Below are 22,469 nucleotides of genomic sequence, written 5' to 3'. Positions count from 1 at the left end.
AGCTACCACCAATAGCTAAAATATTGCTGTAAACCCAAATAAAACCCTTTGTTTTCACAATTTGTTCACTCAAACATTCAAAAGCTATCATAAGTTACTGAGAAAGTATTTTTTAATCATTAGAATATAGGTTTTAGAATTCTGCTTACTGCTGCAAGAAAAAAAAACATGAATAGAGAATAAGGTATTCTAAATGCTAAACCTACCTTTCTTACTTCAGAATAGAAAGTACTGAAAGCTGGGCAGTGAATAAGGTTAATATGAGATTGTTTTCCTGTTTAAAAATAATTTAAAAAGTCAGCTAGGAAAGTATTCAGTTTTGTAAAAGTCCTGAGATGCAGATTTGCAAATTAATTCTTAAAAAAATACACTTTAGAGTAAAAAAAAATTTTTTTTTCCCCAAAACAAGGTCATAATAAATTGCACATCATAGACAGGAAATAGATTCTTGTGAACACTCAGAAACTCCTATCAGAAAGCTGTAATTCCCCCCCTAGCTATACTTTAATTTCTGGTTTTCAAACCTTTCCTATTTACAGAAATTTTTCTGTGGAAGTGCAAGCTCCTTGCTAGTATCAGGAGGCCTACTGACAATGGGACTGCATTACTTATTTACTTGTCAGGGATGCAGCTGGTTTCTAAAACCCACTTCATTAACCTATTTGAAAGTTATTGCCCAACAAACCAGTTGCAAAAGATATTATACTGGCTAGTAGGGCTTTTGGAGGACTTAACCATGCACAGGTCATCAAGACAGATACTCATATTCTGAGTTTAAGACATGTTGTTTTGCATAGGTTATTATTTGTTGGCTTTGCTTTGTTTTTTGGTTGTTGTTTTTTGTTTTTTTTTTTTTTTTCCTACTTTGTGTATGATTCTAACTTTCTCCATTCAGGAAAACTTAAAAGCCACATCCTTTCCTATAAGATGCAGAATAAAGAGTCACCAGTTTTGGACATCTGGAGAGCAGAAGTTCACTACAGCATGTAAAGTCATAGATAATTACCAAAAAGAGTATTCTGCTATTGAAAAATAGAGGGGCTGAAAGGTCAAACTGAGTCTCTGATCGTGCATTTACGTGAGTGATAAATTCCAGTTAATAATCCTGCTGCTGTACTCATTGGTAAAATGTCCTACATGTTCAAAGGTGAACATATGACATTGTAAGTTGAAACTTTCCATCTTTGCTCAGGTAAATTAAACCTACTGAAAACTGAGCAAAACCTACAGCATTTGGTTGGTTAAGCTAACAACAAAACTCAAAAAAGTCAGTTCCATCAGGAATTGAATACGATGCTGATACTTTAGCATTTTTATTTCTATATGTGAACACACAAGTACCTAAATACACATACACAAAGGCTTCTGAGCTGTTTCTGAGTTTTGACCATAAGCACTTGAAAGGTTGAGATACTGGTTTTCCAAAATGCTTGAATATATAAATAAATGAGTATCTCCATTTAAGTCAACGAAGCATCTAACATGTCTAAAGCAAACTGAGTTATGAAATTATCCTTTTTATAGTATTAAGATTAGCCAATCCACTAAATAGGAAGTGATACACAGTAGGACACTTGTCCACCCTGTGTAAACAGGGCATAAGACTGGTGTTTCTGCAAGAAAAAAAGATTTCTTTTTGTGTGGAATTTTCAATGGTGCTGAATCTTCGTTTATGATAACGGTTCATTATTACATACCTGTTACTCAAAGGTTAGTCGGAAAGCTCTTGGGCAGCAACACCAGATCTCTTAACTGTATTCTGAACTCTAAAGCTCTTTAATGGATCAAGTCTGGTACCTTCTACGTTTTCTGCACATGAACCCTCAGCAGAGACTTTCATCACCAGTCCTGTGTTCTTCAACAGGGAGTACCACTTTGGTTAAACCTAGTTTCAGACACTTAGCATCAGTTTGATAAAATTATGACTATTTGCTAAAGCAAAGCACAGCATCTGTGACCACAGAACAGTATATGGGATGGATTCTGCCTTCTCTACATCGAGCTGTTTTTAGGACAACATTCCACTTCTCTAAATACAGAACAAAACTGTATAAAATTATTCAGAAAGACTCCTGTCTTTTCTATTACTCTTTTATGCTAGGCCAGCAGTATGAAGGGAATCTGCAAAACCTCTTGGAGAAACTCTCTAAAAAAACCCACAATTTTCTAAAATTGATATCCTGCATTCTACCTAGACTGTATCTGTAGTGTAGCATATGTGTTTGTAACATGGTGAAGAAGCTGTCCCAAAATGCAAGAAACACTTTAGTCAATATTGAAAAAAAATGAGCAATTTTTTCTTCCCTTTTTCTTTTCTAGACATTTAAAAACAAATAATGTGATCACCTAGGCCAAACTTCCCCAAGGCACACTCTTTGCTGACACGCAGGGCAGTTTTAGCAGTCTGATCTGTGCCAGTCTCTTCCAGTTTTGTACAGATTGAGCCACTGTTTTCAGTTCAGTTAGGAAATTCTAAATGATAAATTTACTATACATATTAAAACCATTTAAACATTGAAGAGATTTTAGCTCTAAACCAGAAATTGTTTTAGTTGAAAAAAATTGAATTTGCAGTTTGAATTTGTGCTTCCTATAAATGTGTTGAATAATAAGAAACTGATTTTGTCTCTTGCTTTCAGAAGATCAAGGAATATTACAACAGTGTGTCACAGAAAACCAGCAGGTTTATGACATAGAACTTTATTTTCTGATGCCATTTTCTCTGTAACATAATCTCATCTGCTTCCTTCTGGTTGATGATACAAAATATTAAGTTAACATTGATTTTCTCTTCAACTATAATTGAGAGCAACTCTGTAATTTTCAGCCATAGCCTATTATGCCATCTAGTTTTGCACTGAAAATAAATCTGGAACTCCGAAAGCCTCAGTTCATTCAGATCTGTTTTTTGACCACACTTGGTAACTTCTACACAGAACATGAAGTTTGGTTATCAAGTTGCTTTCAGTGTCCAATAGTTCAATGCTGTTAGGCCAACATGACTTTTTTAATTGAAAAATTCCTATGTTGTTTTTACCTGCAGCACATATATTGACCTACCAAAAAATTGCTGAATTTCTTAACCTTTTCTCCACTGCAAACAGCCTTTATATCAGATGAGTGCTATATATGCAGACTTTGGGAACAATGTTCAATTAGATCACAATTAAGCACAGATTAAAAAATATATATATAATTAGAATAATGTACACAATTTAAGCACTTTCTTGAGGACTTGGCTGAACTGGAACTGGCAGGTCACATGCAGAGTGCCCATCTTCCTTTTCATGCTAAATTTACATGACACCAACTCTTTCATACAGTAAACCAGTATATTAGTGCTTGGCCATTCAGCACTGTCAATCTTGAAGTAGATATAATCTTCACCGATCATGCAGTATTGCCATTATTTTGATACACCATGCTGTACCATCCTCCAGTGTTAACTGAAATCAGTATTAACAATGGGCAAGATTCAGCGGCTGATTGCATCAGATTTGGTCCTGGAGGGAGTCCTATAATGAGCTTTTAGACTAATGCAAAAATTCAAACTATTACTATGAAACAACAGCAAAACTGGTGCTGCAGCCTGAGAAGTTTCTGGAAGGAGCTAATGTATCTAATTTCCAGGATAGGATTTCATCATCATCAGTATAATCACCTTTCCTTTGAAGAAACAAGATGTTTTTCAGACAGTTATGATTAGATGGAACAGCTGTAAGCAAAGACTTTTTCTTAGCAATAAAACACGATACTTTGTTCAAACTGCACTGGAGTCTGAAAAAACCTAGAGAAATCTAGGCCAAATGGCTTAACGATCTCTGGCACTGGCACAGATAACTTGAGCAAAATACAATCAATTGCTGTCTTCAAATTCCACTTCACACTACTATGTGAAAGACTTCTTTTTTTGCATTTCAAGACATCCTGGGTTTTTCTGTAGGAAGGTGTGATCCAAAAATATCTGACACACCTCCCTGTATTTTTGGTTTGTAAAGGAATCAAAAAGGCTACACCAATTATGAATAAATAATATTCAACCTAACATTTGTTATCCAACAATCTCTGGCTAATATCTGCTAATGAAAGTATGAGAGACTTACATTCAAGTGCAAGGAAGTCACCAATATATACATAAACATTTTGAAAACAAAGCATGATGTCTCAATAAATGGTCAAGCTGAAATTTTGATATGGCAAGGCAAATTCAGGAAGCAGGTTTAGTCTAAACGCATTGAACAATTTTGATTACTGTTGTTATTACTGTCAATCCATGCATAACTGCTCAGATCACTTGGCCTGTCATTCTCCTGTTTTGTGTATCATGCAAGGCAAAAAGAGAAGGTATTTTGAAGGGATAATTATGTCTGACCAAGCCTTTACTCAAATATCAATGAAACAGGCATTACCAGTATGATATATTCTTTCTTCACAAACATGGCAAGAACAACATCTGGATAAAAGCCAGAGCTGACATAAATCAAAAGTGCTGCAGCATGTATATAGTCATGACTTACACTTGCTGATCATCATGAAACAGATTTTCAAAGAGCATTTTGTTCAGCATGAAATAAAAAAAAAATGGACTAGAAACTTATGTTGCAAGAAAAAGCTGGTTTAACTGTTATCATTTTGTATTCAAATATGCCCAATTTTCCATTGATTTGAAGAGACCAAAGCAAAGCAGGCAAAGAAAAAGAAAGAAAAGGAATGAAAAAGTCTTGTAGTAAAAGATGAAGACACCAGAAGTAGGAAAATTCTAATTCTCTAAGTCCATCTAAGTCCATGTTCATTGGCAGATACAGTGAAAATACTCCTTGAGAAATGCCTGTTTATATACACAATGAACAAGTAAAAACTCCTTGCAGAGCTCTCTTGCCCTCTTGTATGTAAATAATGTGTACCTTTTTCACCTTTCATATGGTGAAATGGCCATTAAGCTTTCAACCATGCTGAAATCCATCTTATTTATTGCTACATTTGGTATTATTCTTCACCTTATAACTTGCGTATTTGCATAGTGATGTCATCACTGGATGGCCTTATGGACTGTTAACTTAAATTGATGCAAGCTTTTGAACTAAATGCACTGCTTCTACTTTATTGGATTTTCGTAACAATAGCAATAGCAGTATAAACAGATCTCCAAAAAAACCCAAACCAAAACAAATAAAAACAGTGAGTGACATGAGATTATTTTACTTGAGGAATAAGACCTTTCAGGAAATTAACATACACCATTTGACAATTGCTGTGTTTCTTATCAGACTGACATCTCAGAAGGACATCATAAAACCTCAAGAACTGAATCATTTAAGGTGCAATCAAAGCCTCTGACTCCAGACAGCAAAGGTAATATCAGGCTGGTTTATAGAACAAAGGCTGCAATGTAAGCCCTCTAGAATGTAAACCCATTAATTCCAATCTTTCCCGCTATAGACATGCACTCTTCCTCTCCACAACAACTTACTGTGTATTTAAAGACTGTTATTGTGCCATCTGATGTTCCCCGAGAAGCTTTTTCTATGCTTAATACTTTATGGCATCAAGTGCCACATTTGAATTTGTTTGAATTTTTGGGCAACCATATATGCCAGTTTTCTTGGAGATTTCTGAGTATGCTGAAAGTATGAAGTTTAATATAGCAGACGTACACCCAGCTAGCATTTAAACTGTCATTTCTCTACTCTGTTTTCACTGCTTTTCATAGTAAAAATTTTCATAGTGAATTCTTTCACATCATCCCATATTTCCTAGGCTACATATCTGGCTGTGCAATGCTTAAGCTTCTTCTGAGGTGAAACAGACATGGTTTTCTCTCTTACCTTTTTCTCACAAAAATTATTAAACTGTAATTCCTATGGGTGATAATTTAGTGCAGCCACCCACAGCTCTAAGGTCTATGACTATTCTGGTTTATTCTCAGTGGAACATTGTCCTGCTAGATTTCTCTGTTCTCATTTCTTGCTAGCTACTTTGGTTTTGTTTGTTTTGTCAACAGCATGAGCCGATCACCCATTTTCCTTGTACCTCAGAGGGTTTTTCCTCTTACATAAACACATACACCGGTGTTTTCTGAGACTACTCTTTTTCCCATTTCTTGAGTTCTGCTGTCAGAGATTAACAATTTTGCTTCATTGCCTCAGGATGAACACACTTATTTATCAATCCTATATTTAAACAGGTCTCTGAGAGTGACAGCGACTGCAGGGTAGGAGAGATAGAAGTGAAGCTTCCTTATGCCTGAAGCCAGGCTGGGGAGGCAGAGCTGTGACAGTTCTTCATGTTTCCTCAGGAACAGAATCCCCAGTTGCACTGGTTGTTCTGCCTACAGTGTGCCAGATGAGGAAGTACACCTCCTTCATCCCACACATTATGTAAAAACAGGTGTTTTCAGCTTACTCAGACATTACAATTAGGACAGAATAGGATACCCTGTACAAGAAGGATAACAAAACCAGGGTGTGCTTGAACAGCAAACTTAAGACGTCAGTGTGGCATGGATAGCCACTAGCTTTAGTCTAACAGGCACAGGCAGCAATAGAATCAAAATGCAAAAGCACAAAACTAGCATGGGCTGGCAACTGCAAGCTGGCAAGGTGATCATGGGGGCTCCATTCAGATCCATACCTCTACCGCATCACTGCTATTCTCCCTGTGCCAGACAAGTAAAGGGTAACTTAAAACCCTGCCCCACAGTTCCAATCACTCCTCTGCTGTGGTGAAGAAATAGCTGCAAGACTTTTCCTTTGGATTGTTCTGGATCAGCTGCTGCCCAGGCAACATTGCAGCAGGCAAATTCAATCACCTGGCACCATTAGGGCACTTCAACAAGATTCTCTATTAGGTCACCCCATTTTCCTAAGAACAGATAAAAGTTCAGCAAATTTTGCAGTTTGTTGCACATGTACTTTTTATACATCTAGCTCTGGTCTAAAAAGTAACAATATCCTAGACTGTCTTAAACTTGTAGGGTTCAATTTTTTAGTTTTTATTTGCTTAAATCTCACTAAATATAAACAGAGATGTGTACATGCCATATACCTAACAAGCTGCTACTGTTAGGAGGATAAATTCATCTTCACATTTATTTCAGTCAATTCTAAAACAACTGCAGCTTGCAACCATATGAAAACTTTACCATTTCTGTTATTTCACAATGACAATATTTGTGGTCCTACTGTTTACAGATAGGCTTTGTCAAGAGGAACTACCTTCAGAATCACAGAATTTTGCAGCCTTTGGCATATGCATTTGCCAGCCTTGAAAATGTTATGAAGATGTCTGCACAACTCTTCTGATGTAGCATGTCTCCAGTCAGATTTCATCTGTGAAATATTGAACAAAAAGGCAGGCTGTACATGAACAATCTCAGTTTACCAAAATGTACTCTGATCCGAAATGCAAGTAGAAAAACACACTTCTACTGTGTGTCCCACAGTAGAAATGGGGCACATGCTCCCAAAGAGTTAGAAACAAAGAATACTTGGTGCTGTGGCTGCATAAGTTACAAATACATCTTAGATGTCACTCAGGAGTGTTCAGTTGTAATGAAGACAGATTCCCAAACTACTGAATAGGTGGCATGTTTAGAGTAATTTCCTATCATACATGTGTATACTTGTGTGTTTCAACAATGGTTTGAGGAGGGTTTTTTTAGGGACACAAGAAAAAATCAGTTTCTACAATTTTTTGGAGGGCCTTGGCCTTGCTGAAGTACCGTTTCCCAGCTGAAGCTTTTATTTCTGGGGATATTAGTCCAGTAGGAAGAATACTGAAACTCATAATGTTCATTTAAAATAAACCATGAAATCCTGAAGATGACCTTTTGTTACCAGTCCAGTAACAAAATTATTTGGATTATGGATTTTTTTGCAATTTTTATATATTTGCAGTTATGGATTGCAAACCCTAAATTTACTACTAGATTAAATCAATCTGTAATCCACTGCAAGTCTTTCTAAATGATTACAACTAATATGCCATCAGTTACATCACATCAGTTTCTTGTATTGGGAAAGATATAATGATGTGCACTCTCCACATGTTTTCTGTATTAATATCTGTCTTGGTTTTTGTCATTTTCTTTCCTAGATTTTTCTCTCTACCTGAGCAGCAGACACACTGAGAAACATGCCTGAGCAAAGCAATGATTACAGGGTTGTTGTGTTTGGAGCTGGAGGAGTGGGCAAAAGTTCTTTGGTCTTGAGGTTTGTGAAGGGGACTTTCAGAGAGAGCTACATCCCTACTATTGAAGACACCTACCGTCAGGTGATCAGCTGTGATAAGAGCATATGCACTTTACAGATCACTGACACTACAGGCAGCCATCAATTTCCAGCCATGCAACGTCTTTCTATTTCTAAAGGACATGCTTTCATTTTGGTTTACTCTATCACTAGCCGACAGTCCTTGGAGGAACTCAAACCAATCTATGAACAAATATGTCAGATTAAAGGAGACATAGAAAACATCCCAATAATGCTCGTGGGGAACAAAAATGATGAGAGTCAAAATCGAGAGGTGGACAGCAGCGAAGGAGAAGCCATGGCTAAGAAATGGAAATGTGCCTTCATGGAGACCTCTGCTAAGCTGAACCACAACGTGAAAGAGTTATTCCAAGAATTGCTAAACCTTGAGAAACGCAGAACTGTGAGTTTACAAATTGATGGCAAAAAAAGCAAGCAGCAGAAAAGGAAAGAGAAGCTGAAAGGCAAATGTGTGGTGATGTGAAATTGCACTGTCAGAAGTTAATCACGCAATCTCACCTATCTGGCAATACTCACATAAAACCTACAGATAGCAAACAACCATGGAAGACCCTGTTCATTAGTATCTGTTTTAAAAGAAATATTTTGAATTTCCAAAAAATTATTTACTGTAGTTACTATGAAAAAAAAACAACAATTAAAATCATGTACTCCACCTTCTAGTGAAAAAAATCAGGAATCAAGAGAAGGATGGGCCATGATATCTAATTTTGTGATTTACAAAAAAAAAAGAAATTCCATCCTTAGCATAATGCAAAAGTTTTGGAAAGTCAGCTTCATATTATTTTTGTTTCATATAAATGCAAGAGATGGCAATGCATAATGTTGGAAGAAAAACAAAAAAATGGCCATAAAGAAACCTAGAAGTATAAAATGCATGCTGAATGGTGTTACGACATCCTTTTAGGAATGTTACAGACAATTCCGTGCAATTTTCATTACTGACTGTTGGGGCACTGTGCGTAAGGCAGTATGGGATCTGCCAAATTAACAAACTATTTCACACTGAAAGGAAGTGTCAGGGTAACAGTTAAAAGGTATGGATATGCTCTCTACCCTCGAGCACGAGACTTCTTTCCTGTATGTTTCAGTGTTTGAACTGAAAGATGATGAAAATCCAGCCCCTGTAGGAGAGATGCAAATCATCTTTTCTGAACCCATTGGTTCGAGAATCACTTTTGCTTCTGTCCTCAATGTATTTCAGAAGAGCAGATGTTTTCCTGTGGAGAATGTCAGATTGTACAGAAATGGTGTACATAAACGGAAAGCTTCCCCAGAGAGGATTGGCTGGGAAGTACCCTGCAAAAGCCTTTATGGGAAAGGCTCCATTCAAATGCTGCTGATGGTTAATAGTGAATGAAAGTCTATTGAACTGGTTGTACACTTGGAGAGGTGTCAATGTAGTATATAAAATTATTACTTAAATTACCAAATAGCCGAGTGAAACGTCTTTACTGTATTTCAATTAGAATGCTTTTTCATTCATGCACTACTAGATCTATTGCCTTTATATTGTCTGAAGGGGTATATATTAACCATTTAAACTCATGATTTGAACTGCTGTGACACAGAATCAAATCCTGTATCTGGAATTAGGGCCCACAGAGGACCCTAGGAGAAGATTTCCTGGGGTAAGTAGTACAGGATTTGGCATATTAAGAGTTGCAGTCAGTACTGTGTTACAATGCAATACGCAGTTCAGAATAGAAAAAGCTGGTTTAAACCACCTTTTCAGAGGCCACTGCTCCTTTCAAAACCTTTGGAAGGGGAATAATAATATAAAATGTGAGCTTTTCTGGATCTCTCTCCAAAGCTTTTTAAAACTAAGATGAATGAGTAAAATATGTATTCTAAAGATAACAAAGGCCATCTAACATAAAAGAAGCGCATACAGTTTTTAAAAGACACATCTAAGTTGTATAAGCTACAATTTGAACCTTAGGAACTTCTCTGAAATAGTAAAACAAACCACCATATTTTGGTGAATGTTTATGTTGAAATCATATTATGGGAAAACTCAGTCAAGTACTAGTATTATTAGTATGCATGCTGTTGCATTATAAATATCTTCTAGGAGCTGTTCAAATGCAGTATTTGCATTAAAAATACTTACCTTGTTCCTCTTAGAGTTATTGCTTGCTTACCTTCAACATTTCAATCAAGTGTGCAGTCATTTCGCAGGTACATTTCTTTGAGCAAGAATTGCTATTAGCATTGTCTAGAAAAGAGCACAACTTTTATCATTCATTCAGAAGAATTTTTAGCACCATTAAAATCAAGTGTAACACTACTGCTGATGTCAAAGAATACAGAATTTTGTGTGCTTATTTCATTGCATCAGAAAATTAGAGAAAGCATGAAAAAAACCCTAAGGCTTTTCCTTAATAGTAAATTTCTGGGTCTTATGTGATGCTTTTTCTCCATAAAAATCAAAGCACTTCACAAAAAAGGACAGCATCATTTTCTTAACTCCTCAGGTGGTGAAACTAAGGCATGAAGAGAGTAAGCAACTACACACAGGTTACCCAGCAGGCTAGCTGTATACCCAGGAACAAAAGCAGATTTCTTCAGTCCCAGTCCCAGTCCCCACTCTGCATTTGATCTGACTGCCACTTCACATTCTTGGCTAACTTCCAAACCATGTAAAGGAAACTGTTATGGCTTATACAGCGAAGTGCATCTTTTTCTTGTCAGTCTGTCAAAAGATCAAACAATATTTACAGATCGGGGATGCAAAACATTTAAAACCACTACATTTCGTAAGTTTTTTATAAATATTTAAACATCTATTCTGTTTGTAAGCAGACGGCTGACAATGCTCATCTTCGCAGCAATGGTTTCCACTAATGAAACTGGAAAATCAAAAGAATGATCATACTTAAGGAGTAATGGGTCATATATAGAGGTCAGCAGTACAGAGGTCTCCTGCTGATGCTAATATGCCGGTGCCAAAGGTCATCATGCATGACACATGCTGAAGCAGCCAGCATGGAATAATGACATAAACTGAAAGAAAAAAAAAAAAAGGCCATATAAAGACAAGGATCCTTGTAACATTATTGGTCATTTTAACTGAAGGAATTTTTTACGTAGTAAAGAATCTTGCAGAAATAGTATATAGGGGATCTAATTACTCATAAGCTATAACTGCAAGATATTTCAGGCTGAAATTTGGCCCTGGATTTTCTTTGAATGTGCCTCATAGCAAGTGAGTAGTAAGTTGATGGCAAAGGTGGAAATCAAACAAGTAGCTGCCAATGTCAGGCTTGAGGACCATTTCCTTTAATTCCCAGTTGATTCCTCACCTGCTATAAAATAAGCCATGAATTATTTCATGGACTTGCATGTATCAAAGCAAGGCCAATACAGAAGCAATATTACTTGTGGACCACAGATTTGAAAGAGAACGTACTTTATACCCTTGCATTGTTGTCCTAGTTTATACTACTAGATTTTACATATCTTAGATACTTGTGAGCTGGTTTAAAGCATTTGTTTTGCTATTAATTATACAATTATTTTTTTTGACACAGAAAAAAACATTTTAAGTTAAATAAAGAAAATATGCAGCTTTATTACATTTTGTGCTTGGGAGTGTGATATGAGTATAACAAACTCTTTAAAATATACAGGAAAAACATTGCATATTTAAGCCATGTAAGATCTACAGTGAATTTTGGCAATCAGAAAACATGATCTAGACAAAATGACTCTTTACAATGCATGTCTTTTCTATGTATATATGAAATATTAAGATATATAGTTACCATGAAAATGTGTTGTTGTGATTTCATTAGCAAATATTTTATTCAAAACCTCTGGATATGAAGTAATTTGTGCCTACAAGTTTCTATGTTTCTGGTGATCTGAACATACAAAATAAAGTTTTAAATGGAAACAAGAGTTTGGAAGAATCCTTGTTGATGCCTGCATTGTGTTTATTACATAAGTACATGAAGTATGTAGTTTTAAAAAATTTCATGCAGTAAAAGTTGCAAATGCAATTCTATAAATAAATAAATAGCTACTTACACGTTAGGTAGTGTACTAAAGTCTTCAGCTGTACAGATCAGATTCCTGAAAAGCCTTGAGAAAACTGGAGCAGTATCACCTTATCTAACATATACCTATCTTTTATTATACTGTGGCAAACATCTACACTTCCAAAGCAATATGCCTTCATAAAACACAGATTATCCATGGGTGTATCTTTTGGTCATCAAAAAGCAAAATAGTTCTGCAAACTAGTTTGTATTTTATTATTTATTTTAAAATAATAAAAAGATGAAATTCAATGCTTGTGCAAAATTGAAACTTATTATATGGATCCTTCTATTCCTCCTCATTTCTATAAAATTCCTGACATTTTTGCAAACTACTAAACTACTGCATATTTTGTTATCACCTGTTGAAAAAAAGGGTCAAATATAATACTCTGACACTTCTTGCAAGTCACAAGATGTAACACTTGTTCAGTTCAATAATCATTTCTGTATGTAAGGGAGGGATCAACAAACAAGCTTGAACACTCAGGCACATTGATAGGCATTTGAACCAGTGATGAAACATTGAATATTAAATGCAGTTTTCGTATCAACCCGAAACAATTCGACATGGTAGTCCACAGAGCTTTTTATTCTGAGTAAAAGACACCCTAGAACTCCTAATAAATATTATAATTCATTTTCTTATTCTAATACACCATCATTTACTATGCTTGCCCCTGACTCTGACACAGCCTACTATGGAAAAGTGAATGTGTCCAGTCAGTGTCCTAGTGTTTGTACAATATACTCAGTGACTGTTTTTCAGATGTTTGCCCTATAGTATTCCACAGAAGCACCACAAAATTTGCCTCCCTTTGATTTTTTTGTCAGTTGTTACTACTCCCATATCCCATGGGAAATATTTTCATTGTTACCACATGCCCTCATTAAATTGTGAATATATACTTGTCATATTTAGTTCACTGGCATTTTAACTGGCATGTCCCACACACCTTTTTTGGTAGGTTTTCTAATTAATTCACAGGTGTGTTTCATGCAGCAAATGGTGTCTAAAGTCCAGCTCTACTAAAACTGCAAATAGAGGAGAGAAGAGCTTAAGCACCTTTGAAAGTACATACCTGGATGCTCCTTGTGAAGGATGCGGACTGGTCTAAACCAGATAGATATGGTGTTTAGAGAAAGTATTAAGCCTCTTCTGCTTCCTACAGTTTACCTTGGTCGAGCACCACTTTACATAATGAGTCAGAATGGACCTATTGAAAATCATAATGGAACTGAAGTGGAAAAGAACATTTGTTGTTCAGTCAGATGTATTTATTCCTCATTCAGATGCCAAGAAAAGGCACAATGGATCCTACAAGTACATCTCGATGTTCTGAAAGCTGTGGATGACATCACCTGTCACATGAAATAAATACAAATACAAACTGTGTTTGTATTCATTTCAGTAAAAATAGCAGGAAGAAGTGGTTTTCCATAAGGGCTATATGGCAAATATTTTTTTCCATATATGAGAGGAGAAGGATCATTTTACATTAGCTTTCAGAGAGAAATGGGGAGAGCGTGGAGGTGCCAGTCACTTGGCATATACCTGCTTTACAGAAACTTTTGCTCAGTTCTGTTGTAAGGATCCTTTTCATGTGTTCCCTTCCACATCTGGTTCAGCTTCTGCTGCTGGTCAACTTGGTCCTTAAAAACAGACTGTTGACCTATTTATTAATTTATTCAAGATTAGGCACTCTCAAAATTCACAACATAATGGCACTGTATGCTTAGGCATATTAATTTAATTCCAGATTTTACCTGTGGGCCACCTGTCACCTGTCACAGTTGGATCATTATAATAAAGAGGTAGGAGAAATATAATTTGGTGGATAGAGTGGGAAATGGCAAAGCCAAAAGTTTCTACATGAATTTACTATTGCTCAGGGACTTCTGAGACCAAGGAGGGCTCCTAAATGTGTTTTAAAAACAAAAATCAATATTCTGTAGTCACGCTGAGGTGCACTAATGAACACTGCTGCTAGGGACATCACAACAGTAAGTTACACAGGAGAGAAATTTCTCAGGGATCAGCAGGGAAAAGGGCAAGTGCGGTCCTCTTTCCCACCATGTAGGAAGGAGCAGATATATTTGTCAATGAGAGGAGATGACCTCTGCAACCATGACCAACCTGCAGCATGAACACCATGTCCTGTCCTTCTACAAACCTCACACCTGTCATGGCTAGTTTTCCACAGTGAATTTAAAAATGACTGGAACAACAAAGTCTAAAACAGGAGCAAGGGAGAGCAAGGTAGTTTTATAGAAACGCATCTCCAAGCGTCCAAATAATAATCTCTTTATATAGACTCTGTGAAGAGCATGTTCACATACCAATGAATGGTAAAGGACTGTATCAGAAGAAAGAGGCCAGATTATGCACAGTCTAGGGATGCTGAATATAATGGAAGGTGAATATGTTTAATTTCAACGGTAATGTTTAGGAAGGATGAAGTAGAAGAAGAAAAAACTCAACTGAATATACTCGGAATTATCCTAACAATACAATCCATTAGGTCATAGAACAATCACACAGAGAATGTAGCACTTGATTTGAACATTGCAAAGCCAGGATAGGGTAAAAAAAGGAATCTAAAATTCTGTCCTCCCTTTTGCTGCCCAAACCATATTTATCTGTCCTTGCTCTCCTGTTTCTTTCCAAACTCAAACCTGATTTTAAGGTTAGCCTCATTCAGCAAGTTTGATCAACACCTAATCTCCCACCTAAGCATTTGCTTACCAAGCGTCCAATGCTATATGACATTTTACAAAAGCCACAAGTAATCTCAGTATGGTAGAGAACCTTTCAAATTACTTAATTACTTACAAACAGTTCAAAATAATTTGACAATTCCAGTAATTAGAGGGATACAGTAACTCTGTTAAATCATTCCCTTGCAAAATATAATAATAAAAAAGACAATAATAATAATAATTTTAATTATGTAACAGCATACAAAGTATGCCCAGATTGCAGAACTGGAAAATACCATCAAAGACAGATGGATGCAAACATAAAATTTTATTACTGGGATGGGGGTAAAAGAAGCAGCAACACCTCTGGCTGCTTTCCCTGCTTCTCCCCTTCCTGGGAATAGCAACCAGCCAGACCGCCTTCGCTGCAGACAAAATATTCCCTTGTCTGCTGGAGATTGTTTATAGAGCATAGAAAGAAGCAAGGCCACTGCTTGGGCAGAGAGATAAGTATATATATGGTACATTAGCTCACGGATATATATAAGTGAGATTTGTGAGTTGATTAAAGAAGAATGTGCCTCGAAAGTAGTACCTTTAAGCTTTATTATCATAGAATCATATGGTTTATTGTGTGGCCTCTATTGGCTGTGTTTTTAGTTACAGCTCTGTATCTCTATAAATTATTATAGTCTAAACATTACTGGGTGACTTAAGTTACACAGCACCACTTTAAACTTCTTCTGGAAGATAGATAATTTAGCATAAAAAATTAACATTGCATTGCAGTCAAGCATATTATTCTGTACTATACAGATGTAGTAAATGTATTTTTAAGTGCAAGCTAGTAGTTATAACAGTATTCTGTTTATTGTGATTTCTTCAGTCTGTCAGTTATGTTTCTGTGAGAGACTGATCTGAAATCAGACTCCACTGTCTATTGTCTCAAAGACTGGTATGAGAAGCTGAGATGGGTTTCCACCATGACTGAAGGATGAGTGGGAAAGAAGACCCTTCCATCCATTGCCTTGAGAATTGTTGCGAAGAATTGAAATGGGACTCCACCGACCATTGCCTCAGAGATGGGTGGGAGGAGTTAAGACACTTCCATCCATTGCCTGGGAGAAGGGAGTGAGGAGCTGAATTGGAACTCCACCATCTATTGCCTAAGGGATGAATGGGAAAAAGCTGAGGTAAGACTCCTGTCCATTACTTCAGGGATTGGTGTGAGGAATTGCTGTCCATTATCCCAAGAATTGCTGTAGACACCTGCAGTTAAAGAGCTGGCTGCAAGACCAGGGAAATGTCACCAGGAACAGAAATACACGACATGAAGTACATAGGTACTCCCCCCAACTCATTATAAAAGGGGAATTAAGACATCACCAAAATGGGTGCCTTCAAGGTGACACCAGGATACCTCCATGAGGACACCCACCTCCGATGGACTCTTGGGGGACACTCTGCTCCGATACTAACTATGAACCCTGAAGAACTCCCACCATCAATGACAACAACGGATCCCCGGGGCACTGCTGGGTCCATGGTGGTGACTCTCTCTTTTTCTCTGCACCCCAAATTCTTTCTTCATTTTCTACCTTTTTTTCCAATCTGTCCTATTGCTACCCCCTTTATTGCAATAATTTCCCTCTTTTATAATAACTGTCTTTTTGTAATCTGTAATGAAAATACTATCAATTATGGTACTTGACCTTGTTTGCATCTTAATTTCACTCTTGGGATCACTAACTGAAACAGGGTCTGGCCCTGGGATTTTCTCCAGTCGGACCCTGACAGTTTCCTCAGGAATTAGTGCTCTTCTACTGGGTCTTTTAGTTTGAGCTAGTTTAGGAAAAAACTTTCACATTAGGACCGTTTTCAGCAAGACATTTTTAAAGTGCATTCAGTGGCAATTAGAGTTTGGAATTCAACAGAAGAATTTAACAGTCATTTGTAGAGACGGTATTAGTCATCCCATTTCCCACGCGAATATGTTTTATGGTTTGAAATGTCACTAAAATGGCTATTTTAGAACACAAACCAGAAGCTTGAATAGAAACAGCTTTACCGTCTTTCATTTTAACATTCAAATACATGGAAGTATGTACATTTCCAATTTTTCTGAATGCCAAAGACCCAATTCATTCTTGGATTAGTTCGCAGTAGGTTTGTCCCAATGTTTTCCAGATTGTTTTCAAGTACACTGTGTTTAGTATGGTAATAACAGAGTTGGTGTTGTTGCAGACAGTAGGTTTTTGGACTCTATGGCGGTTTATGGTTGATGTTTTCGGTATAGGGAACTACCAAACCAAGAGAAAGATAAACCTGTAGGTAAGTTACAAAAGAGGACTTTTAGGAAATGTTTTCCTTTTTCTAACTCATTCTTTGTTTGGTCTGTAGCAAAATGACTAATATCCTTGTGTCAAAATTCCTTAAGCATGAAACTGGAACAAGTTGTTTTTTGTTTTCCAAGGATGCAGGAAACTTATGGAATATATGAAAAGAAAATTTTATTTCTCTATGTTCTTTTAATGCAGTTTAGATGTCAATTTTTGAAAACCTAACATCTCTTCCAAGCTTACAATATAGGGTAAAAATCTGTTCCCTTGGGACACATCAAAATTTATCCCCTTGGTTCTCATGCTCGCATTTCAAAATACTCCAGTGTCAAATAAAATAACTCTTGATTGAAAATAACTCCTACATTATTTAATAAGCTCTCTGCTGTTGATAATGACTGAAACTCCACCACAGAAAATCCACAGGACCCACAGGGGGAGTCTGGAAGGGCCGTCTCCTAGTCCTCTGCCTCTGCTTGAGAAGAAATATGCAGTGCCTCCTCAGTTCCTCTGAATTTGGTTGCTTTTAGGTCACACATGCTGGGCCCCAGCACAGACCCCTATGATAAAAGCGCAGGCACTTAGTTAGCTGGCAGCTCACACTGAATATGCCAGGCACTGCTAATGCACTAAAGCTGGCAAGGAGAGCATTCACAACCCCAGCCATCAGATGTCTCTGTCCACTAACGTCCATCACATTCTATCATTCTACCCCTTTGTTTTGGAGGCTGTAGGCAACTTCCTTTTCACAGGTCTAAGGTAATGGGATTCATCATCATGCGTACCAGTGTAAACACTGACTTAGAGGTAAGAAAAATTATCTTTGGCTGTGGACATGAAGTTTTGTTTAGTCAGTAAGGTATGACATTATTTATGTACGCTTTGCAGGAGATTTTCTTTTTAGAAGATCGCTGGTGGTTGGTTTTACCTTTGAAATTTAAAGAGAAAAGATCATGTTAGATGAAAGCTTTCTTGAGTGCTCATTTAAAGCCAGCTTCCTGTGAAATAAATTTGGAGTTTTCTTCTCAGTCTAGAAAGGAACATTAATTTGGTATATAAAACTATTGACTTTTGCTTTCACAGACATGATAATCTTTGCTTACTGAGAGCAAGACTAAACTGACAAATGGTCTTAATTGCATCATGGTGTGAGAAAGGGAGCAAGCAATTGAAGAGCAAAAGTTACTTGCAGGGGATGATGTTTTGCCTATTTATTATGATTTTAATCTTAATTCTACATTTGTGTGAAAAGAGACAATATTCCCATTAGCATTTCTGCATTGTAAAGAACAGAGTTCAATTCTTGAGAGAATTTTGGAGGAAAACAGAGCAAATTAAGTTCAGTAGGCTCTGGCTTGAATAGAAACAGCTTTACCTTCTCACTGACTGGATGTGCGTTTGTTCTTTGATAAAGACTAACTATTTTGAAGTAAGTATAAAAATAGGTACCACCCCACTTCTGTTCTATGTCTTTGGCTAAGATTAGAGATAGAAATCCCCCAAATTAGTGAAAACAGCTCAGCATGTCTAATTTTTGGAACACCATATTTCCAGACAGCAAAAGCAGACATTCCTAGATATATTGGGAAAACTTTCAGTGGTCTTGACGCATCCAGACAGTGTTCAAAGAATGACAACAAGCAAATCTGAATGGTGATGTTTCTGAGAATAATAGTGATAAAGACCTTCAATAAAAATTATATTCTGAACCTTTTCCACTCATTTTCTTCTTCTGGAATAATAAGATGTTCAGGTATAAGCAATTTCCATTGATACAGCTGAAAGAGATATGTACAGCATAATGTTTTTATATTACTTTTTGTATCAAAAGAACAACAAGAAACCTGGTGCTGTTTAGCACATGGTGAAAATATCACACAAAGACCTGGTTAGGGGTTACAAACCAGTAAATGGTCAGATGTAACTCTGGGGTTTTTGTCTCAGTCTAGGGCTTTCTTTCCAGTGGAAAGAGAAATGGCTTTAAGAAACCATCAAAAGAAAGGCAGAATATGATGAATGGTTTTACACAGGCAGGAAAGAAACCAACATGCAGAGATTAACAATAAAGGAATTCACAAGTGAATTAGACAGACAGAGGAGGTGCCTCTGTTCTTGTTCAAATCACTGACACTATTCTGGATTTGCACAGGTTAAACTAGAACAAAATCTGGCCTAGAAAGTCACACAGATGGAAATGCATTCAATAATAAGTGAAGCTTTTCATATTTGATTGAATTTTGGGTAAACGATTTTAATGTTTCATGCATTTGTGGAATGGGAAATAAAGTGGAAAGTTGTCATCTGAATGTGGCATTTTAAAGTAAACTCAGAACTTAGTGCTGGCTGAGGAGACTAGGTTTGAAATATGGGGAAATTTACCTATAAATCATCTGTCTCTGAAGGCTGGAGGTACATGATGTCTTCCACTTATTTGTAGCTTATGTGGACTGAGCCAAAGATCCCAGCCTAGTTCAAACAGTAAACAGATGTCCACATTTCAGGAGCCATGTCATTTTCACTGTCTTTTTGACTAGCATGAATTATCTTCACGAATTAACTCAATTTTTGAAAATCCCTCTTTAAATGCTGCCTGTTCAGTAGTAATTCTTTCTCTTTAATAATAATGAGAAATTATAATCTGAGATTTTTCTGATGTTTGTGCAGATGGGATACAAAATAAAAGTTCAATTAGTGGAAAAAAAGTAGAACAAAATTGAAGCTTATAGTTTGTTAAACCTTTTTGCAACTGACTATTTTAAGATCAAAAAACACATGTAAGATTTATCACACAAACTTTGAGATACGCTGACCAATGGTATGCTTTCTGTATGAAATTTTTGATTTATCTGTATTAATGGTTTATAAATGAAAGAACATCTTTAAAAAGATAGTACACTAAAACAACACTCCTTTTTCATCACTTCAAGTAATTATAAGCCCTTTTCAGTTAAATAATGAGGTGGGAGAGCAAGGAAAAAGGTATTTTTAAATCTGAAAATATTAAAATGGGGTTGGCCATTACAAATGTGGGAGACTTTTGCAATCCAAAGGCTAGCTGAGAAAATAATACAGCAAGACACTTCCATCCAGCAAGCCTTGGAAATGATTGGTGGCAAATTCTCTTCCTTTTTATAAAGCAGAAAGTAGAGAAAATTGTAGCAAACGGAGTATTACCATCTGTAAAAACTGTCAATCAATAGGGAAGAAATGATAGAGAGTAAGTTAGCAAAAGACAGTATGGGTGAAAGTAATTGTGATACAAAGAAGGAAGATGAGCAAAATAAAGATATCATGCTTTTAGGAAAAAGAATAATGGAAAAAAAAAACAAAAACTTCAACCAACTAGTGAAACTTCAAAGTATTATCTCCACCTTCTGTTCCAGATTAAGAAATGTGCAGGCCATTTGAAGAGTCAGAGAAGAACAATGGGAATAAAAAGACATCTAGAAATCCTGATCTATGCTGAATAGATGAAAAAATGGTTTGGGCCAGTACGGGAGAGCTATATGGTAAAAGTTGTATTAGATTCCAACTATGCTAGTAAATGAAGAGCATAAACTCTGTTGCACATCCAATTTCCCAATTTTTCAGTAATCTGAGCAGGAAAGCACAGAAAATGAGGCTGAGTACAGAGACTGACTGAAGGATCTTTATCCTTTTACCCTCCTCCTAAGTGGCCAAGTGGGGGAAACACCAACTGATGGGAGAGGCATGCATACTACTGACATCACTGCTATGGCCCCCAGGCGCATCCTGAAAACCCTCACCAGTCTGATTTTCTATTGCTTCTGTGATCCGTAACAGTCACTGAGTACAGCTCACAATCATCCTGGCATAAATACAAACTAATATTGCCCTTCTTATGCACTGCTTTGCAACAGGCATACTGTTACATTAATACTGTTAATAGTAGGAAAAATGTGCCGATGAAATGCATACAGTATACTAACACATGATACACTAAATATGACACAGTAGCAGGCGTATGGAGCAGCAGAAGACACCAGCAGGAGGACTAGTGTACAATGCGTTGTAGTGACTGGAGAGAACATGATCTCCAGATATTGTGGTCAGTAGTTATGCCTTAGACTATATAGAGAATTAAAGAGTTATAGAATGGTTAGGGTTGGAAAGGACCTTAAGATCATCTAGTTCCAACCCGCTTCCATGGCAGGGACGCCTCACACTAGACCATGTTGCCCAAGACTCTCTCCAACCTTGCCTTGAACTCTGCCAGGGTCGGAGCATTTACCACTTCTTTGGGCAACCCATTCCAGTGCCTCACCACCCTCAATAAAGAACTTCTTTATTATATTGAACCTGAACTTTCCTTGTTTAAGTTTGAACCCATGACCCCTTGTCCTGTTGCTACCGTCCCTGATGAAGAGTCTCTCTGGCATCCTTGTAGGCCCCCTTCAGATACTGGAAGGCTGCTATGAGGTCTCCACGCAGACTTCTCTTCTCCAGGCTGAACAGCCCCAACTTTCTCAGCTGTCTTCATACAGGAGGTGCTTCAGCCCCTCTGTCATCCTTGTGCACCTCCTCTGGACTTGCTCCTACAGTTTCTATGTTTTTAGTTAAAAGTTGTTACCTTTACGTGCTGTGTATGATATTTTGATTCATTATGAAGATGAGTGCTGGTATAAATGCTGAGCTTAAGTTAGGCACTGGGTATTTTAATTCCTTTTATTCTTCAAAAAATGCACAGCTGAACTGCCAGCGGCATTCTTTCCCAATAGGATCTAGACATGGTTAAAGATAAAATAGATACAGAAAATCAACCCTGAGACTGGTATGCTTAATGCTCTTTTTTTGTGAAGAAAATCTGGTTGTTGCTTAAGTTTTGCCCTTTTGTATTCCCCTTAGTTAAAAGGAAGAGTAATTTTTCCTGGGAGATCCTCAAAACAGCTCCTGTTTTCTATCTTTCTTCACCTGTTTCTGTGGCTAAACATTCTTGGAAAAAATAAAACAGCCAATGTAGCTTTCTTTAGGCATTGTAGTTCTTCTGTTACAGTTGCTGTATATGTGGCAGAAAAAAATTATCTGCCATTTTCTTATGGGATTTTGTGTTTTATCAAGCAAGACTAGCACCCTAAATATAATTTATTTTACTTGTC

The 22,469-nt window shown here is 36.8% G+C and overlaps 1 protein-coding gene across 2 annotated transcripts in view; it reads left to right on the top strand.

Moving 5' to 3' along the window:
- The window catches only part of DIRAS2 (DIRAS family GTPase 2), a 193,714-nt gene that overhangs the window by 3,840 nt on the left and 167,405 nt on the right, over nucleotides 1–22,469 (top strand). The window contains exon 2 of one of the 2 annotated variants that reach the window (XR_008972724.1): nucleotides 8,095–8,824. Coding sequence is in view for 1 of the 2 variants with exons in the window: in XM_057413819.1 (XP_057269802.1) it covers nucleotides 8,134–8,733 (600 nt within the window). In the remaining variant the exon portion in view is untranslated. Of the gene's footprint in view, nucleotides 1–8,094; nucleotides 12,171–22,469 lie in introns of those variants that run through there. The other variant, XM_057413819.1, reaches the window with a different exon arrangement.

The sequence above is a fragment of the Pezoporus wallicus genome, unplaced genomic scaffold (assembly GCF_028554395.1).
Source record: "Pezoporus wallicus isolate ANWC-B61680 ecotype Strahan unplaced genomic scaffold, APGP_CSIRO_Pwel_v1 contig_10094, whole genome shotgun sequence".
In the NCBI taxonomy this organism is placed as follows: Eukaryota; Metazoa; Chordata; class Aves; order Psittaciformes; family Psittacidae; genus Pezoporus; species Pezoporus wallicus.
This window is presented reverse-complemented; position numbering and strand designations above follow the sequence as displayed.